Source organism: Nycticebus coucang, chromosome 4 (assembly GCF_027406575.1).
Source record: "Nycticebus coucang isolate mNycCou1 chromosome 4, mNycCou1.pri, whole genome shotgun sequence".
NCBI classification, from domain to species: domain Eukaryota; kingdom Metazoa; phylum Chordata; class Mammalia; order Primates; family Lorisidae; genus Nycticebus; species Nycticebus coucang.
The window spans coordinates 45,855,348-45,878,388 of record NC_069783.1 but is presented as its reverse complement, the minus strand read 5'-3'; the positions used below and the strand labels follow the sequence as shown (position 1 = coordinate 45,878,388).

The 23,041-nt window shown below is 40.2% G+C and overlaps 1 protein-coding gene across 1 annotated transcript in view; it reads right to left on the bottom strand.

Moving 5' to 3' along the window:
* MSH2 (mutS homolog 2) overlaps window positions 1-23,041 on the bottom strand; it is a 96,720-nt gene that overhangs the window by 41,872 nt on the left and 31,807 nt on the right. The window contains exon 7 of the mRNA XM_053586955.1: window positions 9,706-9,905. Within this exon, the coding sequence (XP_053442930.1) occupies window positions 9,706-9,905 (200 nt within the window). The remainder of the gene's footprint in view (window positions 1-9,705; window positions 9,906-23,041) is intronic.

Below are 23,041 nucleotides of genomic sequence, written 5' to 3'. Positions count from 1 at the left end.
TATTTCCCCCACAGTTTGCTATTTTTCTAGCACATGATTTTAAAGAAGGCTTTCCAAGAATATACACATAGTATTAGTACAGAAATACCTGTATAAATAATGAGACACTATTTCACCCTAAACATGTCCTCTAGCCTCTCAAACACACAGGTCCACTTTGCTGCGTCTCTCTGAAGGGTCTACAGAGTCTACCAAACCATTCTGAGCTCACCTGCTCACTTACCCTGCAAATTTTTACTAGTATCCCTAATTCCTTCCCTTACTTGTGTCTTGTACTAAGCCTCAACTGTCAATTTCCAATTGGGTTATGAAAAACTACATTTTGTACTAGTTACCACAGTTTAGAAAGCCCTGCACAGTTACCCTGGGGTCTTAATCCAAGAATCCCTTTAATTCACAATAGTACATAAACATAGAAAAGTAAATTGAATCTTTATTTTCTCTAACTTCTAACTGAAATGTAGCATTTCCTTCCATCATTCATAAAGGCAACAAATCACAGTAATATTACCAGTACCTGTGTCTTTGTTATCAAAAGACCAGCATATCTTCCTATCATATTATATTATAGTTTTGGGAGCTACTCCAAAGTATCATTTAAGCTCATTCCTAATTCAAAGACTTTCTGTCAGATGTTCTTAATGCCTTAATAAAAAGAACAGGGCTAGCATGGTTGCTCTTCCCTGTAAACTGAGCACTCTGGGAGGCTGAGGCCTTCAACTCAGGAGTTTGAGAAAAGCCTGAGCAAGAGCAACCCTCTCTCTACTAAAAATAGAAAAATTAGCCAGGCATTGTAGCAGGTGCCTATAGTCCCAGTTACCCAGGAAGCTGAGACAGGAGGATTGCTTGAGCCCAGGAATTTGAAGTTATTGTGAGCCAGACTGATGCTATAGCACTCTAGACTGAGGCAACAGAGTGAGACTCTTTCTGAATGAATGAATGAATATTTCCATACCAAGAATTTATTTGTTTGTTTTTTTTGTGGTTTTTGGCCGGGGCTGGGTTTGAACCCGCCACCTCTGGCATATGGGACTGGCGCCCTACTCCTTGAGCCACAGGCACCGCCCTGTTTTTTTTTTTTTTTCTCAGAGACAGAGTTTCACCTTGTCGCCCTTGGTAGAGTGCCATGGCGTCACAGCTCACAGCAACCTCCAGGTCTTGGGCTTAGGCAATTCTCTTGCCTCAGCCTCCTGAGTAGGTGGGACTACAGGCACCCGCCATAACACCTGGCTATTTTTTGTTTGCAGTTTGGCCAGGGCCAGGTTTGAACCTGCCACCCTCGGTATATGGGGCTGGTGCCCTACTCACTGAGCCACAGGCACCACCCCCAAGAATTTGTTTTATGTTTTGATAACTATGTTTCAATAGAAATTGGCTTCCTTTATAACACCATGAGTTTTACTTTATGCAAATAAAATTTGGAGAATTTTATTTGGAGAAGGGGTTCGAGGAATACCTAAGAAGCCAAAAGGATTAATGGTACATAAAGGTTAAAATATCATCCAGGCCTTGCCCCAATTCTCCACTTTTATGCTTGACCACTCTAGTTTTCCTACACTCCTTCAACAAGTCAAGCTCATGCCAAGTTTAGGTATCTGCACTGGCAGAACCCACTAGCCTCCCCATCCAGACCACTAAGACCTTAACAGTTGGTTTCTTCTCACAGTTCAAGTCTCACCTTAAACTAGCAATTCTTTAAAGAACCCTTCTTTTTGTAGTGTCTCCAGATATATTTTGAACCCTAACAAATCACTTTATCACATTAATGTTTTCTTAATTATACTTATTACTATTTGAAATTCTTGCTGATTTATTTCCTAATTATCTGCGTCACTCTACCCTTCCATTATTACAGAATCTCCACAAAACAGGGACTTTATCACATCTACCCTTGTAACTCCTAGACTACTGTTTGACACAAAGCAAAAAATCAATACTTGTTGAATGAATGATTTTATGAAGGAAGGGAGCAAGGGACTAATGAAGCAATCAATCGTTGGTCATTAGCTTTAATACGCACAATGCCTATCTAGTCAAAATTTGACAGAGAAGTAATTGTTCGCTTTTTAAATGCATCAAAATGTGAAATGTCCAAGTAATCAAGTCATTGAATAATTTTTAAGAATTCCAGACTGTTAGCCGGGTGCAGTGGCTCATGCCTGTAATCCTAATGCTCTGGGAAGCCGAGGTGAGTGGATTGCTTGGGCTCACGAGCTCGAGACCAGCCTGAGGAAAAGCAAGACCCTGTCTTTACTTAAAATAGAAAAACTGAGGCAAGAGGATCACTGGAGCCCAAGAGTTGGAAGTTTCTGTGAGCTATGACTCCATGAGCCATGGTACTCTACCCAAGGCCATAGCTTGAGACTCTGTCTCAAAAAAAAAAAAAAAAATTAGCAAGATTCAATTACAATTCCTTTAAGATTTCATTTTCAGGCTCGGTGCCTGTGGCTCAAGTGGCTAAGGAGCCAGCCACATATACCTGAGCTGGTGGGTTCAAATACAGCCCGGGCCTGCCAAACAACAATGACGGCTGCAACCAAAAAATAGCTGGGCGTTGTGGCGGGTGCCTGTAGTCCCAGCTACTTGGGAGGCTGAGGCAAGAGAATCACCTGAGACCTGGAGTTGGAGGTTGCTGTGGGCTGTGATGCCACGGCACTCGACCCAGGGCGACAGCTTGAGGCTCTGTCTCAAAAAAAAAAAAAAAAATTTCATTTTCAAGACTACAGCTATGGGCAGCACTGTGGCTCAGTGGATAGGGCACCAGCCCCATATACCAAGGGTGGCAGGTTCGAAACCGGGCCCGGACAAACTGCAACAAAAAAGTAGCTGGGGTGGCGCCTGTGGCTCAGGGAGTAGGGCGCCGGTCCCATATGCCAGAGGTGGCAGGTTCAAACCCAGCCCCGGCCAAAAAAAAAAAAAAAAAGTAGCTGGGCATTGTGGTGGGCACCTGTAGTCCCAGCTACTTGGGAGGCTGAGGCAAGAGAATTGCTTAAGCCCAGGAGTTGGATGTTGTTGTGAGCTGTGATACCACAGCATTCTACCGTGGGTGATAAAAAAGAATACAGCTATGTACCTCATCAACTGCTGCCATGTCTTGGTCAATAAGCAGAAGTATTTAACATTCATATAACAATCCAAAGCATAATTTAATCACCATTATCACTTACTATATAAAAACAGTAAGAGATTTCAGAATAAACTGAAAACCCGTAAGCCTATCAACATTAAGTGGCTCATTAAGATACACTCCTGGAATACTGCCCAGGCCAGCTTATAAATCTAAACCATAATTGATCTATTAACTATAATTCTGGGACTTATTTTCTCCACCTTGCCTATGTTCAGGCTACTTATTTATAAGTTGAAAGGAATACTAAGGAGACCATCTTTATTGAATCTAGAGAGCTTAACTTGTGAATGGAAAAAACACCTATGAAAACTACTTTGGCTTGTGTATTATCAAAAAACATATCAAATACTGTATTTTCTTGATATAACACTTTAGAATTTTCCTTTCATAACATCAAAACCATATTTTTAGCTGCTGTGGGAGTACTTGTTTAGTGTCTATTTTTCTTGCTTTCAGAGATAAGATTTTGTTTTTGCTTCCTGTCCCAGCCTTGACAACTAGCAGTGTCTAAAACACAGTGAGGACACCAAGTGTTTACTGAACCTTTTCTTATTTTCTGCTTCTCTTTCCTAATATTCTCTAAGAATCTCTAGCTATTGGTCCTTCATTATGATGTAAACCATTAATCAATTTTTGCTAATATGTTTTTATCAGTAGAGAGACTAAAGTAAAATAAGGTACGCAGCAGCAAGCTTTCACGATTTCTAAAATAACAATGACAAGACAAAGCATCTCGAATACCTGGTACAACATTTCACCTTTAACTAAGTAGTTCCCCATTCTTATGCTGGTTAATTTTCAGTTTTTCCTCTAATATGAAAATGAATGTTCATTGATATTCTCCTCCCACATTAAATGGTACCTTCCTTCTCATTCTCCCAAAAGAAGTTACTAAGGGCCTACTATGTAGTAGAAATTTGCATAGTATGCTCACTCCTCATGTACATCCTTCTATGCTTGTAAGGTTTGAGTGGGGAAGGAGAGACACAGCCATTCAACAAATTACGCATTCAACAAATTAATTACGAAAAAGGATTGCAAGTAAGGTAACAGGAAAATACAGAGTGTTTTGGAAACACATGACCAGGGAAAGAGTTTAGCCAATCTAAAGACTTGGTAGGTTTATTTAAAGAAATGGATTTTAAAGGCAAAATCCAAAGATTCACCTTTGTAATAAAATAGAAAAGTCTTACACGTAGTAGTATTCTTTATCATTTCCAGTGTATTCACTGCTTCAGTTTCATACAATTTATTTTTTACATAGGCAGTGTGTATGTGGCATGCACTAAGTAACAATGAAAATATATTTCTTAAGGCCAGGTATGGTGGCTCATGCCAGTAATCCTAGCACTCTGGGTGCCAGAGGCAGGTAGATTGTCTGAGTTCATGAATTCAAGATCAGCCCCAGCCAGAGCAAGACCTTGTCTCTAAAAATAGCCAGGTGTTGTGGCGGGTGCCTATAGTCCCAGATACGTGGGAGGATGAGGCAAAAGAATGGCTTGAGCCCAAGGGTTAGAGGTTGCTGTGAGCTATAATGCCACAGCACTCTACCAGGGGCAACAAAGTGAGACTCGGTCTCAAAAAAGAAAAAAATACACACACACACACATATATTTATTTCTTGGCCATAGTGGTGGCTCATGCCTGTAATCCTAGCACTTTGGGAGGCTGAGACGGGAGATCACTTGAGTTCAGGTGAATTTGAAACTAGCCTGGGCGACCCAGTGAAACCCATTCTCTACAAAAAATAAGAAAAATTAGCCAGGTGTGGTGGAGCACACCTGTGGTCCTAGCCATTTGGGAGCCTGAGGCAAGAGGATCACTTGGGCCCACTGTACATCCCTCCAGTCTGGTAGACAGAGCAAAGCCTATCTCTATTTTTTTGAAAAAGGAAAAAGAGAGCTTTTATCACGCAAAGCAAATCTGCTTTCCATACTGTTGCTGCCCCCTACTGGTCTCTGAATTCACTTTATTTTCAGTTTTTTTTTTTCCAGAATGATATTAAGATAACATTAAGCTTAGAGTTAATCAAAAAAGCAAAAACAAAAACAAACAAAAAAAATCACAAAATAACAGGAGAGCATACTCAATTTCTACCAATATATTAATTTATTAAATAATTGGGTCAGGCTCAGGGGCTTATGTCTATAATCCCAGCACTCTGGGAGGCTGAGGCAGGAGGATCACTTGAGCTCAGGAGTTCAAGACCAGCCTGAGCAAGAGCGAGACCCCATTTCTACTAAAAATAGAAAAATTAGCCAGGTGTTGTAAAGGTGCTACTCAGGAGGTTGAGGCAGGATTGTATGAATCCATGAGTTTGAGGATGCTGTGAGCTAAGCTAAGACCACAGCACTCTAGCCTGAGCAACAGAGTAAGATTCTGTCACCAACAAGCACAGTGGGTCACACTTATAATATAAGCACTTTGGGAGGCTGAGGTAGAAAGATCACTTGAGGCCAGGAGTTCTAGAACAGCCTGGGCAATAGTGAAACCCCATCTCTACAAAAAAAAAAATAAGTGTTAGCCAGGTATAGGGATTCATGCCTGTAATCCCAGCTGCTTGGGAGGCTGAGGCAGGAGAATTGCTTGAGCCCAGGAGTTTGATGTTACACTGACCTATGATAATACCACTGCACAGGCATCAAGAGTAAGACCCTGTTTGTTTGCTTATAAATAAATAAAATTTTAAAGTCATGACTTTATTTTTAAAAATAGTGCATTTGGTCTATCACAAATTAGTCCCACTTTATGCAAACAACCCTCTCTATAAGTGGGCAAGAGATCTGAATAGCAACTTTACCGAGGATGACAATGATTGGCCAAAAAACACATGAAAAAATGCTCATCATCTTTAATCATCAGAGAAATGCAATCAAAACCACTCTAAAATATCACCTAACCCCAGCAAGATTAGCCCATATCACAAAGTCCCAAAACATCAGATGCTGGGGTAGATGTGGAGAGAAAAGAACACTTTTACACTGTGGTGTGATTACAAACTAACACAGCCCTTTTGGAGAGAAGTATGGAGAATCCTCCAAGATCTAAAAGTAGACTTGACCCTGCAATCCCATTACAGGGTATCTACCCAAGAAGAACAAAAATCATTTTCGCACAAAGACATTTGCACTAGAATGTTTACTGCAGCTTAATTCATAATTGCCAAGTCGTGGAAGCAACCTAAGCGCCCATCAACCCATGAATAGATCAACAAACTGTGGTATATGTATACCATGGATACTCTGCAGCCGTTAAAAAAGATGTAGAATTTACATGTTTGTTTTTTTTTTGCAGTTTTTGGCCAAGGCTGGGTTTGAACCCACCACCTCCGGCATATGGGGCCAGCGCCCCACTGGCCATTTGAGCCACAGGCGCCGCCCGAGATTTTACATGTTTTACATTTACCTGGATGGAGTTGAAATACATTCTTCTTAGTGATATCCAATGTACCTCACACTAATATGAAGTCAATATAAAAACAATTACATGCTCCTAAGAACATTAAGACACTATTTTAGTCCAGTTCAGGGGTTGAGGGAAGCAGGAGGAGGGCAGGGGGAGGACGTATGGCAGAAGGAGGGAGGGCATGAGGCGGGATCTCACCTAATGTGCACACTGGGAGGGTGTATAACACACCCCTGGGTAAGGGGCTCTTCTACAAATGGAACTTTACCCTGAGAACAATGTAACCTAAATACTCACATTAATTTGATAAAGTTTTAAAAAATTAAAAAGAAAAAAAAAACAAATTAGTCCCACTTTAGATTTTCTTTTTTTTTCCTCTTTAGATTTTTCTTCTTGAAATAAATACGCTAAGGAGGTATGCTGAACTCTGCAAAATGCCATTCTTTAAAAACAGAACAAAACAAAACTCAAGTGCTCCTTCGGGTTCCCAATGACCAGGGTACACTAGAATCACAAATATTCTGTATAAAAGAACACAGCTCTAGGCCACAACCTTAAACAGTCTTCTCCCCCTAATTCTTTCCAAGCTATAAGACTTCAAATACCTAACTGGACAACTACCAAACATAATGTTATGATCTCTCACATGTCTGTAAGTTAAATATAATCCCACAAAAGTAGGAAATTATTAACTTGTTGCAAAACTCTTCAGTATTTTAGAACATGACTATATAGGGAGATTGAAGAAGGCAGCCAAACTGGCCCCATTCCCAATTCCTAACTTCCACAATTATCCCAGAAAGTGAGAAAGATGACCCAAAGAAATGTGTGTTGAGCAGTTCTTCTTACTTTTGGACAAAGGGAGTGTTAACATATGCTTTAAATATTTGATCTAGGGTGGCGCCTGTGGCTCAAGGAATAGGGGACCGGCCCCATATACCAGAGGTGGTGTGTTCAAACCTGGCCCCCGCCAAGAACTGCAAAAATAAATAAATAAAATAAAATAATAAATAAATAAATATTTGATCTAAGGGACAGATCCTTTCTCCAGAAAAAATACATATATATACAAAATTGTGCATAAAATTTTAGGAAGACTCCACGAACTCATTCAAGAATCCCAGCATTAAAGTGCCTGTATTAAGTAAAAACAGAACTTGAAAGGGTGAGGAAAACACTTAAGGAAAAGGCAAAAAACAAGGATAAAGAGGAATAACCATAAAACAAAATGAAAACAAGGAACACAAAAAAGTTTAACAGGGCGGCGCCTGTGGCTCAGTGAGTAGGGCGCCAGCCCCATATGCCGAGGGTGGTGGGTTCAAACCCAGCCCCGGCCAAACTGAAACCAAAAAATAGCCGGGCGTTGTGGCGGGCGCCTGTAGTCCCAGCTGCTCGGGAGGCTGAGGCAAGAGAATCGCGTAAGCCCAGGAGTTAAGAGGTTGCTGTGAGCCGTGTGACGCCACAGCACTCTACCCGAGGGCGGTACAGTGAGACTCTGTCTCTACAAAAAAAAAAAAAAGTTTAACAAAATCCTAGAAAGGAGAGTTTCAGGCTTGGCGCCTGTAGCTCAAGCGGCTAAGGTGCCAGCCACATACACAAGAGCTGGTGGGTTCAAATCCAGCCCGGGCCTACCAAACAACAACTACAACCAAAAAATAGCCGGGTGTTGTGGCAGGCACCTATAGTCCCAGCTACTTGGGAGGCTGAGGCAAGAGTATAGCTTAAGCCCAGGAGTTGGAGGTTGCTGTAAGCTGTGATGCCGCGGCTCTACTCTACTCTACTCTCAAGCTTTTGAGATAGCTTGAGGCTCTGTTTCAAACAAAAAAATAGAAAGAAAGAAAGGAGAGTTTCAGGAAGATCAAGGCAGTCAAATTCATCAGTGAAGCCTGATGGGAAGGTAAAGACTAGACTGTATTCACTAAATTTAGCAAAAAATAGGTCACCTACCAAATGTCACTTCAGTCCTGTGGTCAAGGCTGAAAACAAGACACGTGAATGAAAGATATTAAGTATAGACTTTCAAAAACTTGGCTGGGAATAGAAAGATATCAATGTATTAAATAAAAACTAGGGACAAAAGTACCTTTTTAAAATAGGATAGATGGGGGAGCACCTATGGCTCAAAGGAGTAGGACCGGCTATTTACCGGAGGTAGCGGGTTCAAACCTGGCCCCTGGCAAAAAACAGTAAAAAAAAAAAAAAAGGATAGATAGGAGTATTTTTTTTGTTTTTTGAGACAGTCTCATTATGTTGCCCTTGGTAGAGTGCCATGGCATCACAGCTCACAGCAACCTCCAACTCTTGTGCTTAAGCAATTCTCTTGCCTCATCCCACCTAACAGAGACTACAGGCGCCTGCCATAGCACCCAGTTATTTTTTGTTGTTGTTGTTGTAGTTGTCGTTGTTTGGCAGGCCTGGGCTGGGTTTGAACCCACCAGCTTCAGTGTATGTGGCTGGCACCCTAGCCACTAAGCTACAGGCGCTGAGCCAGATGTGAGTATTTTTAAACATTTGGTGGTAATGAGCCAATACAGAGATTAAAGCAAAGTGAGAATAAAGGGTGGGGAAACAAAATTATGGGAGTTCCAAACTCAAGGCCCATACTTTCTCAGAAAAATAAAAGGCTTTCCATTTACTATATGAGAGAGGCCTAGCTAAGGCTCCCTGGTTCCACAGTGTCCTGTGTACACATCCTGATCTGAGAAAGTACACATCCCAACACCAACTTTACAAAAGAACAAGACAATCAGTACCTGCACCTGACCTCTTTGGACAACTTGCCGTGACAACCTCTGACTGTAATGCATATCCTAACTTTACTGCTGCTACTGAATTATTCCCTTTTCCTCTAATAAACTGACATGTGTAAGCACTGTCATTTTTGGTCCTGTCAGTCTTCTTCAGCCATCAAATCCTGTTTAACTGCCTCTGTTAGTGCAATAGAACTTAGTAATAAACTCAGTAACTCTAACAATCATTTTTAAAAAGCAAAAAATCTAAGATGTCTCCTATCTCCTGTCACAAAGCATAGGTGAACACAGCCTGTCATTAGAAAAATTTAATGTATTGTAAGAGTGAATCACTGCCATCAACTTTGTAAGGACAGCACATTTGCCAAATATATACTATAAGAGGGAAGAAAAACAAACCAACAAAAGAGATCATGTTACCTTCATATTTTTCCAGAGCCTGTATAACATTAGGGAGTTGATTTATACCCTGATAGAGTCGGTAACAATCTTGTAAGTTTGCTGCTTGTCTTTGAAATTTCTTAGCAAGTCGGTTAAGATCTGGGAAGCGACGAAGTAAATCTTCTTGTAAACTCTGCCTCAACTCTGCATCTTCCATGAACGCTTCCACTAAATTTAATCTGAAATAAATTGACTAGAATTAGTCTTAAATATTTTAGTATAAATATTTTATGTGTCTACTAGGCATATAAGTCTCAACTGAATGAGTTCAACCCTTCCAGCTTGTCTATTCTGAAATGTTAGTTTCTTTTAGAGCAGCGGTTCTCAACCTGTGCAACCCACAGGAACTGTATTAAAGAGCCACAGCATTAGGAAGACTGAGAACCACTGTTTTAGAGGGTGAAAACCACCATGAATGAGGCAGGCATTTCCCAATTAATTACGCATCAAATTAATGTTCAGTTAAGCAATGTCATACTAAAATATAACCAACTTTGTTTGACTTTCAGAAAATTGACATTTTTTAAATAGAAGAATTTCATTGTTGGGACATTGTTGTTACTGACACATTGTTGCTCATGTAAACAGTGGTGTTTAATGAAACAGAATTATAGCTGGGGCATGTTGCCAAATCCAATAATCTGTCAGAAGGCATTATAAATTTTCAGAATGCTTTCTAAAATTAGCTCTTGACAATACAAAGCCAAAAATATTTAAAAATTTAATGCTTCCCAAAGCCAATAATTAAAATCTCAACTTGTTTCGGGTGGTGCCTGTGGCTCAAGGAGTAGGGTGCTGGCCCCATATACTGGAGGTGGCGGGTTCAAACCTGGCCTCAGCCAAAAAACTGCAAAAAAATAAAAATAAATAAAAATAAATCTCAACTTGTTTCAAGAACAATACATGTAGAACATGTAGCTCATAATGCTCTTGCAATTTACTAAAAATCTGTGCTTTCTATTTCTTTTTTTTTTTTTTTTATTGTTGGGGATTCATTGAGGGTACAATAAGCCAGGTTTACACTGATTGCAATTGTTAGGTAAAGTCCCTCTTGCAATCATGTCTTGCCCCCATAAAGTGTGACACACACCAAGGCCCCACCCACCTCCCTCCTTCCCTCTTTCTGTTTCCCCCCCCATAACCATAATTGTCATTAATTGTCCTCATATCAAAATTGAGTACATAGGATTCATGCTTCTCCATTCTTGTGATGCTTTACTAAGAATAATATCTTCCACGTCCATCCAGGTTAATACGAAGGATGTAAAGTCTCCATTTTTTTTAATGGCTGAATAGTATTCCATGGTATACATATACCACAGCTTGTTAATCCATTCCTGGGTTGGTGGGCATTTAGGCTGTTTCCCATTTTGGCGACTGTAAATTGAGCTGCAATAAACAGTCTAGTACAAGTGTCCTTATGATAAAAGGATTTCTTTCCTTCTGGGTAGATGCCCAGTAATGGGATTGCAGGATCAAATGGGAGGTCTAGCTTGAGTGCTTTGAGGTTTCTCCATACTTCCTTCCAGAAAGGTTGTACTAGTTTGCAGTCCCACCAGCAGTGTAAAAGAGTTCCCTTCTCTCCACATCCACGCCAGCATCTGCAGTTTTGAGATTTTGTGATGTGGGCCATTCTCACTGGGGTTAGATGATATCTCGGGGTTGTTTTGATTTGCATTTCTCTAATATATAGAGATGATGAACATTTTTTCATGTGTTTGTTAGCCATTCGTCTGTCGTCTTTAGAGAAAGTTCTATTCATGTCTCTTGCCCATTGATATAAGGGATTGTTGGCTTTTTTCATGTGGATTAATTTGAGTTCTCTATAGATCCTAGTTATCAAGCTTTTGTCTGATTGAAAATATGCAAATATCCTTTCCCATTGTGTAGGTTGTCTCTTTGCTTTGGTTATTGTCTCCTTAGCTGTACAGAAGCTTTTCAGTTTAATGAAGTCCCATTTGTTTATTTTTGTTGTTGTTGCAATTGCCATGGCAGTCTTCTTCATGAAGTCTTTCCCCAGGCCAATATCTTCCAGTGTTTTTCCTATGCTTTCTTGGAGGGTTTTTATTGTTTCATGCCTTAAGTTTAAGTCCTTTATCCATCTTGAATCAATTTTTGTGAGTGGGGAAAGGTGTGGGTCCAGTTTCAGTCTTTTACATGTAGACATCCAGTTCTCCCAACACCATTTATTGAATAGGGAATCTTTCCCCCAAGGTATGTTCTTGTTTGGTTTATCAAAGATTAGGTGGTTGTAAGATGTTAGTTTCATTTCTTGGTTTTCCATTCGATTCCAAGTGTCTATGTCTCTGTTTTTGTGCCAGTACCATGCTGTCTTGAGCACTATGGCTTTGTAGTACAGACTAAAATCTGGTATGCTGATGCCCCCAGCTTTATTTTTATTACAGAGAACTGCCTTAGCTATACGGGGTTTTTTCCAGTTCCATACAAAACGCAGAATCATTTTTTCCAAATCTTGAAAGTATGATGTTGGTATTTTGATAGGAATGGCATTGAATAGGTAGATTGCTTTGGGAAGTATGGACATTTTAACAATGTTGACTCTTCCCATCCATGAGCATGGTATGTTCTTCCATTTGTTAATATCCTCTGCTATTTCCTTTCTGAGGATTTCATAGTTTTCTTTATACAGGTCCTTCACCTCCTTCGTTAGGTATATTCCTAGGTATTTGATTTTCTTTGAGACTATGGTGAAGGGAGTTGTGTCCTTAATTAGCTTCTCATCTTGACTGTTATTGGTGTACACAAAGGCTACTGACTTGTGGACATTGATTTTATATCCTGAAACATTACTGTATTTTTTGATGACTTCTAGGAGTCTTGTGGTTGAGTCTTTGGGGTTCTCTAAGTATAAGATCATGTCGTCAGCAAAGAGGGAGAGTTTGACCTCCTCTGCTCCCATTTGGATTCCCTTTATTTCCTTGTCTTGCCTAATTGTATTGGCTAGAACTTCCAGCACTATGTTGAATAGTAAAGGTGACAGAGGACAACCTTGTCTGGTTCCAGTTCTAAGAGGAAAAGCTTTCAGTTTTACTCCATTCAGTAAAATATTGGCTGTGGGTTTGTCATAGATAGCTTCAATCAGTTTTAGAAATGTGCCACCTATGCCTATACTCTTCAGAGTTCTAATTAGAAAAGGATGCTGGATTTTATCAAATGCTTTTTCTGCATCTATTGAGAGGATCATGTGATCTTTATTTTTGCCTCTGTTAATATGGTGGATAACGTTTATAGACTTGCGTATGTTAAACCAGCCTTGCATCCCTGGGATGAAGCCTACTTGATCATGATGAATGACTTTTTTGATGATAAGCTGTAATCTATTGGCTAGGATTTTGTTGAGAATTTTTGTGTCTATGTTCATGAGTGAGATTGGTCTGAAATTCTCCTTTTTGGTTGGGTCTTTTCCTGGTTTTGGTATCAGGGTGATGTTTGCTTCATAGAATGTGTTGGGAAAGATTCCTTCTTCCTCAATTTTTTGGAATAATTTCTGCAGTACAGGAATAAGCTCTTCCTTGAAGGTTTGATAGAATTCTGGAGTGAAGCCATCTGGACCAGGGCATTTTTTGGTTGGAAGCTTTTTTATTGTTTCTTTGATCTCAGTGCTTGAAATTGGTCTGTTCAGGAGCTCTATTTCTTCCTGGCTGAGTCTAGGGAGAGGGTGTGATTCCAAATATTGATCCATTTCTTTCACATTGTCAAATTTCTGGGCATAGAGTTTCTGGTAGTATTCAGAGATGATCTCTTGTATCTCTGTGGGATCAGTTGTTATTTCCCCTTTATCATTTCTGATTGAGGTTACTAGAGATTTTACTTTTCTATTCCTCGTTAGTCTGGCCAATGGTTTATCTATTTTATTTATTTTTTCAAAAAACCAACTCCTTGTTTCATTAATTTTCTGAATGATTCTTTTGTTTTCAATTTCATTGATCTCTGATTTGATTTTGGATATTTCTTTTCTTCTACTGGGTTTAGGCTTAGATTGTTCTTCTTTTTCCAATTCCATAAGATCTCTTGTGAGATTGTTGATGTGCTCTCTTTCAGTTTTTTGAATGTAGGCATCTAAAGCGATGAATTTTCCTCTCAAAACTGCTTTTGCAGTATTCCACAGGTTTTGGTAGCTTGTGTCTTCATTGTTGTTATGCTCAAGGAAGTTAATGATTTCCTGTTTTATTTCTTCCTGCACCCATCTGTTATTCAACAGAAGATTGTTTAGTTTCCATGCCTTTGGGTGGGGTCGAGCATTTTTGTTCGAGTTGAGTTCCACCTTTAGTGCCTTATGGTCTGAGAAGATACAAGGTAAAATTTCAATTCTTTTGATTCTGTTGATATTTGTTTTGTGTCCCAGGGTATGATCAATTTTGGAGAATGTTCCATGGGGTGATGAGAAGAATGTATATTCTTTATCTTTGGGGTGGAGTGTTCTATATGCGTCTATCAAGCACAGTTGTTCTAGAGTCTCATTTAAGTCTCTTATATCCTTGTTTAATTTCTGTTTAGAGGATCTGTCCAGCTCTGTAAGAGGAGTGTTAAAGTCCCCTGTTATGATGGTATTATCAGATATCATATTGCTCAGACTGAGTAAGGTCTGCTTCAAGAATCTGGGAGCATTTAAATTGGGTGCATAAATATTTAGAATTGAAATGTCTTCTTGTTGTATTTTTCCCTTGACCAATATAAAGTGACCATCTTTGTCTTTTTTGACTTTAGTTGCTTTAAATCCACATGTATCTGAAAATAAGATTGCAACTCCTCTTTTCTTCTGAATTCCATTTGCCTGAAAAATTGTCTTCCAACCCTTGACGCGGAGCTTTAATTTGTCTTTTGAAGCCAGGTGTGTTTCTTGCAGACAGCAAATGGATGGCTTGTGTTTTTTAATCCAGTCAACCAATCTATGTCTCTTCAGTGGGGAATTCAAGCCATTAACATTTATTGAGATAATTGACAAGTGTGGTAGTATTCTATTCGTCTTATTTTGTGAGAGTCCATTGCTTAGTTTTATCTTTTGCATCAGTGTGGAGGTTAGGTTCTGTCCTTTGATTTCTGAGTTCTTACTTTGCTGCTGATCCATTGTGGTGGTCAGTGTGCAGAACAGGTTGAAGTATTTCCTGTAGAGCTGGTCTTGTTGTGGCGAATTTCCTCAATGTTTGTATATCCGTAAATGATTTGATTTCTCCGTCAATTTTGAAGCTTAGCTTAGCAGGGTACAGAATTCTGGGCTGGAAATTGTTATGTTTAAGTAGATTAAAGGTAGATGACCATTGTCTTCTTGCTTGGAAAGTTTCATTAGAGAAGTCTGCGGTCAATCTGATGGGTTTGCCCCTGTAGGTCAACTGGCGCTTACTCCTGGCAGCTTGCAGAATCTTTTCTTTGGTCTTGACTTTGGACAGGTTCATCACAATGTGTCTTGGAGAAGCTCGGTTAGAGTTGAGGCGACCTGGGGTCCGATATCCCTCTGAAAGCAGTGTGTCAGAATCTTTGGTGATATTTGGGAAATTTTCTTTTATAATATTCTCTAGTATGGCTTCCATTCCTCTGGGGCATTCTTCTTCCCCTTCTGGAATTCCTATAACTCGTATGTTGGAACGCTTCATAAAGTCCCATAATTCTGACAGTGAACGTTCTGCTTTCTCTCTCTTCTTTTCTGCCTCTTTTACTATCTGAGTTATCTCAAAAACTTTGTCTTCTACCTCTGAAATTCTTTCTTCTGCGTGGTCTGACCTGTTGCTGATACTTTCCATTGCATCTTTAAGTTCCCTGATTGACTGTTTCATTTCCTTCAGCTCTGCTATATCCTTTTTATATTCTTCATATCGTTCATCTCTTATTTGATTCTGTTTTTGAATTTCCTTTTGGTTATTTTCCACTTTATTAACAGTTTCCTTCATTGTTTCCATCATTTCCTTCATTGTTTTCAACATGTGTATTCTAAATTCCCTTTCTGTCATTCCTAACATTTCTGTATAGGTGGAATCCTCTGCAGTAGCTACCTCATGGTCCCTTGGCGGGGTAGTTCTGGACTGGTTCTTCATGTTGCCTGGAGTTTTCTGCTGATTCTTCCTCATGGGTGATTTCTTTTATCTGTTTACTTGCCCTAATTTTCCTTTCAATTCCTCTTGCTCTTTAAGTTCTTGTGCCTGTGGATGAGCAGAAGTTTTCTCAGGAAAGTGCTTGTTGCTGGAATCACTGCTGAAGTGGCTATCCACTTACCCTGTGTGTCAAAACTGTGCTTTCTATTTCTTTCAGTGTAACCTACAGCAAGAATTATGTCTTTATATCATGATGCTACATACACATGCATAAATATATAATTAAAATAGATTTCACAAAACAATACTTACATGATATGCTTTATTTTCTTCTGTATTTTTCAAAAATGCTTTTTATCACTCACTACGCTAACTACACACAACCAACTGCTCAGTCACAAATTGCAGTTTGTAAAACAGTGTTCTAGGGCAGTGCCTGTGGATCAGTGGGTAGGGTGCCTGCCCCATATACCAAGGGTGGCGAGTTCAAACCTGGCCCCAGCCAAACCGCAACAAAAAATAGCTGGGCGTTGTGGTGGGCACCTGTAGTCCAAGCTACTCAGGAGGCTGAGGCAAGAGAATCACCTAAGCCCAGGAGTTGGAGGTTGCTGAGAGCTGTGACACCATGGCACTGTACCAAGGGCGACATAGTGAGAGGAAGGGAGGGAGCCAGGGATCCTCAAACTTTTTAAACCAGGGGCCAGTTCACTGTCCCTCAGACCACTGGAGGGCCGGACTATAGTATAAAAAAAAACTATGAACAAATTCCTATGCACACTGCACATATCTTATTTTGAAGTAAAAAAACAAAACAGGAACAAATACAATCATACCACCTCATGTGGCCCCTGGGCTGTAGTTTGAGGACCCCTGGATGGTACTGAATATAGGCTTTGCAAATTTTTCTGGAGGCCTTGGGCATAACAAATGATTCAAAGTTCAAAATACTATCAGAAAAGCAACCGTTTTCTCTATATTTTTATACTACCTGATCAGTAAATTTACTATAAAATTACATAGGGATTAAAAAAGGAAATGAATCTGCTTTCTAAATCTCTTATTTACTGACCTCTCCACCAGCATTTATAATTCCTGCATCATAAAAAGGTTTATCTAACATGGTATATGAGGGAAAAATATGCTATCTCCAGAGTAAACACATAAAGCATATATTTAGAGCAGAATTTCTCAGCCTCAGCAATACTGACATTTTAGGCTAGATGATGCGTTATTATAAAGGGATGTTCTGTGCTTATTTAATAGCACCCCTGACTTCTACCCATTATACAGTCTGTTTCCCACTATGACAACCAAAAGTGTTTCCAGACATTGATGAATATCCCCTGGAGGGAAAAACTGCATGAGGCCACTAATTTAAAGAAATTTGAATAAAAATTTACTTTTTAAAAGAGAAAAATAACTGGGCGGTGCCTGTGGCTCAAAGGAGTAGGGCACCGGCCCCATATGCCAGAGGTGGCAGGTTCAAGCACAGCCCTGGACAAAAAAAAAAAGAGAGAAAATAACTAAAAGTCTATAAAATGGGAAGATAACACCTAGGCAGTTGACAACAGATATATATTTTTTGTGTATGCAAAATACCAAATTAGTGGGAAAATAATTTTTTTTGTAGAGACAGAGTCTCACTTTATCGCCCTCGGTAGAGTGCCATGGCATCACACAGCTCACAGCAACCTCCAACTCCTGGGCTTTAGCGATTCTCCTGCCTCAGCCTCCCGAGTAGCTGGGACTACAGGCACCGGCCACCCTCGGTATATGGGGCCGGCGCCTTACCGACTGAGCCACAGGCGCCGCCCCCCTCCCCTTTTTTTTTTTTAAAGAGACAGAGTTTCACTTTGTCACCCTCGGTAGAGTACCGTAGCTTCACAGCTCACAGCAACCTCAAATTCTTGGGCTTACGCGATTCTCTTGCCTCAGCCTCCCAAGTAGCTGGGACTACAGGCGCCTGCCACAAAGCCCAGCTATTTTTTTTGTTGCAGTTTGGCCAGGGCTGGGTTTGAACCCGCCACCCTCGGTATATGGGGCCAGCACCCTACTCACTGAGCCACAGGCACCGCCCAGTGGGAAAATAATTTACTACCAAGTTTGTAATTATGAGCCAAGTCACTGGGGCTATCTATAAACAAGAACAATTCAGGCATTTACTGTACCAGAAAAGATTTCTATGACATGTACTCTCAATTAAAAAAAAGAAGGTAGAGAGATACACTGATAAGTGCTATGGAGTAAAAAAAGTAAACTCTCTATACCTGATATATAACCTTTATGCTTTCTGTCTTATTTCTCTGAAGCCCAGGAACACGAGAGGTGATAACTCTAGTTTGTCCTGACAAGACATTCAAACCTCTTCTAAATGACTCAAATGTTTTGTCTACAACATATCTTCATCTTAAACAAACTGTATTTTCAGAAATTCAGAAACAACCATTAGGCTTCTCTCCTTAAGTTCCCAAATTTAAAGCCAAATAATAATCAATGGGGGAAAAGAACAGCACAAAGCAATTATACAGCCCACTATTTTAAATTGACCACAAACTTTATGGACACCCTGTCTTTAGTCTATCATTAAAAGCCTAATAAATAGGTAGTTTCACAAGTTTATTCACTGTATCATTTCAGAACTAATTATAGTGTCAGTGTATGTTTCTGGCTAAAAGAAGAAAGAAAAAAAGACTACTTTGCTGTTTCCATGACAATGTCACTTTTGAATCACAATTTTAGAAGTATCAAAGTTACCATTGGCATAACATAGTATGCTTACCAATCTCACTCAATAAAATTATTCAGCTGTACACAATTTAATATAATAATTAATTTGCAAACTGACTGGCACCCAAGATAACTGGGAGTCATTTAACCCCTAAAATTCCAATAGAACTAATCATTCAATCGTTGGTACTTTAAAATCAACATTCTATGCTTTAAAACTAGCATTTCTAGGCTCTCATTAAAAGAAGAGTTGACTCAGATTGCATAACACCATATTTCTAAGGCTGAGAGCAAATATAGTGTCTAAAGAACTGCAATTACAAGTTTTTAATGATCTGTTTTTTACATGGGTTAATACAGTCAGGGTCACTCATTTGATACATTAAAGTAGCAGATATGTGCTGGGCCTGAACAGATTTTAAAAGAGTATGACAATTTATAAAAGAGAGAAACATGGCTGGGCACCCGTAGCACAGTGGTTACAGTGCTGGCCACATACACCGAGGCTGGAGGGTTCGAACCCAGCCTGAGCCAGCTGAACAACAATGACAACTGCAACAAAAAAATAGCCAGGCATGTGGCGGGTGCCTGTAGTCCCAGCTACTTGGGAGGCTGAGGCAAGCAAATCACTTAAGCCCAAGAGTTTGAGGTTGCTGTGAGCTGTGATGCCACAGCACTCTACGAAGTGAGACTCTGTTTCAAAAAAAAAAAAAAAGAGAGAGAGAGAGGAACGCTTTCAAAGAATAATCTAATGGAAGAGATGAATGTGTCTCCACTTTACATTTAGTGCTGAGTAACAAATGAGATATAAAACAAAATGAAGTATTTATACATAGATAAGAAAGCAAAGAATTGCTACGGGAATAGTTGGTATTTACAGAGATGAAATTTGAGAAAGAATACTTGAGGGGAAAGGCAAGAGCAGAGACTTGCAAGGAGAAAAGGTTGGACTGGAAGAAAACTAAAGCAGAGAAGAAATACAAAAATACTATGATCATGGGTAAAATGGTTGGCTTTGGAAAGGACAAAAGTGTTCATTCTTCTGAGAAAGAGCCAAAGAGTAAAAGTCTAAAAATATAAATACATTCTGAGGTCACAAGAATTAAGGAAGAAACCATCTGCTTAGAGGAGGACATAGCTGGAAGCTTTCAAGGAAAGTAAAACAATTGGGGTTAGTCACTAAAATGAGTCATGAAATAAAAGTAATACCCATTATGAATGAAAGGTAGGGCAGACACCGTGAAGTACAATGGACCAAATAGCATCAGGGTGTCGGCACTTTGCCCAGGTTGGACTCGAACTAGTGACCTTCCTGCCCCAGCCTCCTGAGTAGGTGGGACTACAGACATGAGCCACTGGGCACAGCTCTGGCAACTTTTAATTGAGAAAGAAAGGTAAAGAGGGAGAGACCATTATGACAAAGGACCAATGGGCTAAATTTCATGGTACCCATGAAAGCACTAGAAAAACAGTGCCTTTGCAGTGCAGGCTGCATAGAAAGGCAAAATGAAACTCAGAGTAGATCTCAGAGCAGCCCAGGAATCAGAATTTATGGTTCTCCACTAAACGTGACTTAGAAAAGCAAAGCAGTAGAGTAGAACCTCCTGTTCTTCCTCATAAGCTCAAGTAATACTTGACTGTTAAAGAAACTACACTCAGGGCGGTGCCTGTGGCTCAGTCAGTAAGGCGCCGGCCCCATATACCGAGAGTGGCGGGTTCAAACCCGGCACCGGCTGAACTGCAACCAAAAAATAGCTGGGCGTTGTGGCGGGTGCCTGTAGTTCCAGCTACTTGGGAGGCTGAGGCAAGAGAATCGCGTAAGCCCACGAGTTGGAGGTTGCTGTGAGCTGTGTGACGCCACGGCACTCTACTGAGGGCCATAAAGTGAGACTCTGCCTCTACAAAAAAAAAAGAAAGAAAGAAAGAAAGAAACTACACTCAGTGTATGATTTCCAGGCAGCTCTATTTCCACAGAATGTGGACTCGGTAGAGATATTCTTGAACAAACGTTGAGGCCAAAATGAAAACACAACCTGTAAAGAAGTCTAGGGGCATCATATACCATATACCCTCACACAAGCAACACCCCCATTTCTAAACTTCTAAACTTTTTTTCTTTGAGATAGAGTCTCACTATGTTGCCCTCGGTAGAGTGCCGTGGCATCATGGATCACAGCAACCTCCAACTCTTGGGCTTAAGCAATTCTCTTGCTTCAGCCTCCCAAGTAGCTGGGACTATAGGCGCCTGCCACAATGCCTAGCTACTTTTGTTGAGGTTGTCATCATTGTTTAGCGAGCCCGGGCTGGGTTCAAACCTGCCAGCCTCAGTTTATGTGGCTAGCACCTTAGCCACTGTGCTACGGGCACCGAGCCAGCACTAGAATGTTTATAGCAGCACAATTCACAATTGCAAAGATGTGGAAACAACCCAACTGCTCATTAATAAAACATGAATGGATTAATAAAATGTGATATCTGTATACCAGGGAAAACTACTCAACCATAAAAAATGGTGACCTATGGTGTCTTTTGTAACAATTTATGGAATCAGAAACTATTCTCCTAAGTGAAGTATGGCTAGAATGAAAAAACAAACACCGTGGCGGGCGCCTGTAGTCCCAGCTACTCGGGAGGCTGAGGCAAGAGAATCGCTTAAGCCCAGGAGTTGGAGGTTGCTGTGAGCTGTGTGAGGCCACGGCACTCTACCGAGGGCCATAAAGTGAGACTCTGTCTCTACAAAAAAAAAAAAAAAAAAGAAAAAACAAACACCACATGTACTCAATACTTAGAACTTGTTGATCAACAGGTATTTGCACATATACCCATTTCTGTCTCTACAAAAAAAAAAAAAAAAAAAATAGGGCATAGAACAACATTAGGATTACAACCATGTTTAAGAAAAAAAGATTAGGGCGGCGCCCGTGGCTCAAAGAAGTAGGGCACCAGCCCCATATACCAAAGGTGGCGGGTTCAAACCCAGCCCTGGCCAAAAAAAAAGAAAAAAAGATTATGTAATATAAGAGTATACTACATAAGGGGCAGCACCTGTGGCTCAAAGGAGTAGGGCGCCGACCCCATATGCCGGAGGTGGCGGGTTCAAATCCAGCCCCGGCCAAAAACTACAAAAAAAAAAAGAGTACTACATAAAATGATTTTACTCGGGCAGCGCCTGTGGCTCAAGGAGTAGGGCGCCGGCCCCATATACCAGGGGTGGTGAGTTCAAGCCTGGCCCCAGCCAAAACTACAAAAAAAAAAAAAAGATTTTACTTACATAAAGGTCAAAAGAGGCAAAAGCAATTAATCTATGATGTCAGGACAATGGTTACTCTTAAAGTGAGGAGAAGGGGTAGTAATTAGCAGGAGAATTCAGAGGAGTTTCTGCGATGCTAGTTATGTTACTTCTTGAATTTTGGGTAGTTTACATGGTAGTTATTTTGAAAATCCATGGTGTAAACCTAGCTGGCAGCAATCTCAAATTCCTAGACTTCAGCAATCTTCCTGCCTCAGCCTTCCGAGTAGCTGGGACTACAGGTGCCCACCACAATGCAAAATTTTTCAATTTTTTGTAGAGACAGGGTCTCACTCTTGGTCTCCAATTCCTGAACTCAATGAATTCTCCCACCTCAGCTCCCAGAGTGCTGGGATTACAGGCATGAGCCACCACACTGAACCAATTTTAAAACTCCTATCTAAAAATAAAATATTTCAAATTAGTAGTGATTTAAGGTAGCAAAATTATATAACCTTTAATTCCCTCAATTTTAAAGATTTTCTGAAATCTATGTTTAGGTCACCTTAAATCCTTTCTAGAACAATGACGTATTTCCTATGTGCCAGACCTTGTTCAAATCTACATGCTTGTTTTTTGAAGAAATAAGTTTATGGCTCAACACCTATAGCTTAGTGGCTAGGGCACCAGTCATATAACCGGAGTTGGCGGGTTCGAACCCAGCCCAGGCCTGCCAAACAATAATGACAATTACAACAACGACAAAATAATCAGGCGTTCTCATGGGGGCCTATAGTCCCTGCTACTTGGGAGGCTGAGGCAAGAGAATCGCTTAAGCCGAAGAGGTGAAGGTTGCTGTGAGCTGTAACGCCATGGCACTCTACCGAGGGCGACAGTGAAACTTTGTCTCAAAAAAAAATAAAAATAAAAATAACAAGAGATAAGTTTTCACTTTGTTGCCCAGGCCATAGTGCAAAGTATTTTATATATATTAAATCATTTAATCTTCATAACAACACGAGAAAGTAGAGGAGTTAGCATCATTTTAAGAGTGAAGATTAAAAGTGAAGAAACTATGACAGAGAGGTTGAGTAATTTGTCCAAAATTACACATAATATGAGCCAGATACTCTGGCTCCCAAGTCTACACCATACAACCTCTCTAATAAAATTTTATTTTATATTTTTATATATATATATATATATTTTTTTTTTTTTGCAGTTTTTGGCCAGGGCTGGGTTTGAACCCACCACCTCCGGCATATGGGGTCGGCACCTTACTCCTTTGAAACACAGGTGCTGCCCTAAAATT